The following is a 4,302-nucleotide window of genomic DNA, read 5'->3' as shown; positions in this document are numbered from 1 at the left end:
ATACAAATGGACATCCCAAATATAGTATTGTTCTTTTAACATTTATTTTCTTATCTATAGTAAAGGCACCAGAAATGATGTGATTAGGACTACTTTATCTATTATAGTTATGTCTGACAAAATATTCATTTCCAAAGATAGAGTAAAATTGTCGAGTTATACAGTCTTTCTAATTTTTCCATAACAATATAATAGTAGCCATTATGTCTATGAGGATGAAGAACAAAAAATTTCCATTTATCTAAAATAGAAAAGACTTAATTTACTGATTTATCCATATACACAGTCCTTATGGCTTTGTGTCTTATCTTCTTGGGGCTTGCAACTTTTGTTGACTATACACTGTCTTGCTATCTTGCTGTATTGCTCACATTTATTCTGTAGATAGGATATGACTGAGGAAAAAAAGTTCCACCAGCAGAGGCTTCACTTTCCTTCAAACAGTTTGTCTTGGTACCACACCTTTCTCATGGCATTCTTCATGTCTGTATTCCTCAGTGTGTAGATGAGAGGGTTGAATAATGGTGCAATCATGGTGTAAAACAGAGCAAACACCTTGTCATCTGCAACAGTATCACCCATTGGGACATAGGTAAAGATGAGTGGCAAGAAGAACATGAATACAACAGTGATATGTGAGCCACAGGTAGAAAGAGCTTTGCGGCGGCCCTCTGATGACCTGGTCCTCAAGATGGACAAAATGATGATGTAAGAAATGACCAGGGCAAGAAAGGTCAGAATAGACAGAACTCCTGTTGTGGTAATGACTACAATTACCAGGAGTCTTGTGTCAGTGCAGGCCAGCTTCAGCAGTGGGAATATATCACAGAAGTAGTGGTCTATTTCATTGGTGCCACAAAAAGGAAGTCCGATAATAACCAATACATGTACAAGTGAGTGTAAAAAAGCACCAAAAACTGAGGCTATCACAAGGATGTAACATACCTGTCTGCTCATGGTGATCATGTAGTAAAGGGGTCTGCAAATGGCTACATAGCGATCATAGGCCATGGCCACCAAGATAAAAATCTCAGTGGCACCAAAGAAGTGAGCATAAAACATCTGGGTGATGCAGCCATTGTAGGAGATTGTGTTACATTGTACAAATAAGTCTATAATAAATTTAGGGGCAACTGTGGAAGTGAAGCAGACATCCATGAAGGACAGATAGCTGAGAAAATAATACATTGGCTGCTCACTAAGGTGGCTGCCCCTGATAGTAATAAGAACAACCAGGTTTCCACAGAGAATTGCAAGATAGCAAAGCAAGAACAACACAGCACACATTGCTTTGACATTCTCATTATGGAAAAGTCCCAGAAAGATAAATTCTGTGAGGTTTCCAAATCCCATTGCTTCTGCATTCCTAATTATTTAGATGGAGAACAGGCTGTGTCTGAAACCTTGGTGTTTCAAGTCCTTCTGCTTATTTGGTGTTTCAAGTCCTTCTACTTGTTTCAAGTCCTTCTACTTATTTATGGTCTAAAATGTATCACATAGATACTCAATTCAAGAGAGCTTTATAAAAGTAAATTAATTAGTCAACCTTATTCATGAATAAAAATGTCACTATAATACAAAGAATTAAAAAAGTAAAGGATCAATGTTCTTTGTACTGTATGGTACTACAAATAAATCTCCAAGAAAAGTACAGTTAACACAAAAAAAGATTGTGGATAGAATCCTGTGGATTGATTCATGTTTTACCCACTGATCTCAAGTTAATACAGTCTCTTCTAACTATTCCCCCAATCTCTGAAAGTTTCATATGAGAAAAGGTCCAGTTATAAACCTAAAATCAGGAGAATACAAATTAAAAATCAATGTCACATCATTCTTAGTTGCTGGCATTGTACACATATAAATTAATTTTTGAAGACAAATTAATAAGTAAGAACATTCAATTCAACATTGTGAACATTTGAAAAAAATAGAAAAGGTCTAAATACACAGGAGTAACAAAGCAGAAATAGAGTATCTTGTGTTCATACAGTGCAAACCAAACATTTCAGTAACCTAACTGGATATGTGTAACAGTAAAGTAAATCATATAACTTAAACATAAAACAAAGAGTGTTAAATAAATGACAAAATCTAAAAGTATGTGAAAAAGTAATGTCTATGAATACTTGAGTGCTTATAAATGAATTTTACAAGGTATGGAATGGCATGGTTACATTTGAGGTATAAAGGAGGTGATCATCAAGGGATAATATAATCAAACTGTATCTTAATTCCTCTATCAGTGAGATTTTCCTTCTTTCTTTAACTAAAAACTCAACTCATAACAATAGATAGTACAATAGGTGGGACTAAGGTCAATGAAGAAGAAATTGTAATCTTTATTGAAATTCTGCAAAAATCCGAAGGCCTTGATCTTTATTATTTAACACATGATTTTCTCCTTTACTGATGTAAATGAAGTTGCAGAAGGAATTGACTATGCATTCTAGTCTACAAATTGTCACATATAGTTTGAATATAAGTAGATACACTCCTGTTCCATATATGGATGGCCAAAAATATATTCCACAAAAGAAAACAAGAAGCACATTTAATCAGTACCCATATTTACAGAAATGTCCCTAATTCTTCATTTGTTCTCAGAATAAAGAAAATTAAAACCTCTTATACTTTTAAGTTCTTAATAGGATTGGAATAAAATCTATAATCTCTTAGATGTAAATTTGTTGTTGAGGTTTCAAAAATGAATGCAAAGTGGAGAAAGGATACTCAACCACACGTTCACAGTCTTGTTTAGTTTCTCTTATATAAATATTCTCTTTAAATAATCAAGTAATCTTTGCCAGTTAAGTCCTCAGGCTCAATCACTAAATCTGTCCAGAAGAAAGGTAGGACAGCACTAGGATTGTGCTGCTCCTATGCATGGAATGGGCTTTCTCATAATCACTGAATATCATATAAGGCTGAGTTTTGATTTTTCTTATGTGAAATACTACTATATAATATTTTCTACCACAGGGGATTCATCTACAAAGTATTCAAACAGACAAGTCCTATGTAGGCATATATCTAAATATGTTGTAAGAACTAAAATTTCCCTGTGTGTGTGTGTCTGTGTGTCTGTGTGTGTGTAATTTCTATTCTTTAATTGACTTATTTTATTAAAAGGACTAAAAACTGTGAAAGTTTCTGAGACAAAAACAAGGGAATCCCTCAGGATTTTTTTCTTCAGCAATTTTAATGTGTCCCACTATGTGGTTTTCTATAGAAGTTATAAGCTACTTTGGCAACTGCTTTGCAGTAAAAGGCTTGCACTAATAAAACCACAGGGAACAAAGTACATCCTGACATCCTTGATGGAGGGACAGAAATCAGGGGACAAATTTACTAAGGAAAAATTAATCTAACACCTGCAAACAAATATCCTGCTTATCCTATGGAATAATTAGACCAAACATTTGCAGAAACTAACACTTTACTTTCTCTACCAACAGGATATTTTTGGTTATTGAGAGATTTGTTACATGTATAATGCATATTTTCATATTAGGCTTTGATTTACATTATACTATTTACAAATATTTGATTTTACCATCACTTTTCTATTTTAAGTAACTAAAATTGTATCCTCACTTCCCTTCACATTTTAATCCAGCATTTCTCAGACTAAAATTTTAAATTAAGACTTCAATAATGTATTCCTGTGACAGATTTTGTTGGAAGACATCTTCTAAAAATTTCTCCTGCACTTTGTCCCAAACTATACTGTCAGAAGCCATAATAGGACAAGCTAATAATTAGCAGTTGATCATCCTGAAATGCTTGCCTCTTATTATTATCTGCGACAAGTGTGCCACATTCAGCAAGGCTATGTTGGACATATTTTAGGAAAGATCCTGCTATTAATATGCTTTTCCTATTATTATTGAACATATATAAGAATCACTAAGCAATAGCACTCCCCTTTGGAGCAGATCTCTGCAGACCCACAAAGATGTACTGTCTTGTAGTGTTGCTATATAGACAAATAGACGACTTCTTAAGTCTTAATGATGATCCTATAAGAATTCCTAAAATTATATCAATGATTTTTAAGCTCTTTTATAGTGGGACTGCTATTAAGTCCCTTTCTGATAGTCAAAACTGCTATGAGAACTCTGCCAGTCTTCGAAGTGTCATCAGTTAACAGCACTTAGATAGTAACCAGACTCTCTCCTACTCAGAGCACATTCCAAGGTGATTGTAAAACAATTAACCAAGGGTCACTAAAAGGGAATTCACAATTTATTATAGGTGCTAGGACAGAAGAAAAAATATTGCCTGGGTTTATCTATACAA

General features: G+C 34.0%; 1 protein-coding gene across 1 annotated transcript; it reads right to left on the bottom strand.

Annotated features, from left to right (window-relative positions):
• Positions 1–426: 426 nt before the first annotated feature.
• On the bottom strand, positions 427–1,353 carry LOC114637355 (olfactory receptor 4P4-like). The gene has a single exon (XM_028785587.1). It carries the CDS (start codon positions 1,351–1,353, stop codon positions 427–429), a length of 927 nt encoding a protein of 308 aa, XP_028641420.1.
• Between the last annotated feature and the right edge of the window lie 2,949 nt (positions 1,354–4,302).

This window comes from Grammomys surdaster, unplaced genomic scaffold, assembly GCF_004785775.1.
Source record: "Grammomys surdaster isolate TR1022 unplaced genomic scaffold, NIH_TR_1.0 125284, whole genome shotgun sequence".
Lineage (NCBI taxonomy): Eukaryota > Metazoa > Chordata > Mammalia > Rodentia > Muridae > Grammomys > Grammomys surdaster.
This window is presented reverse-complemented; position numbering and strand designations above follow the sequence as displayed.

Excerpts from the sequence above, each read along its gene's own strand:
- LOC114637355 (XM_028785587.1), bottom strand. The coding sequence starts at position 1,353 with ATGGGATTTGGAAACCTCACAGAATTTATCTTTCTGGGACTTTTCCAT.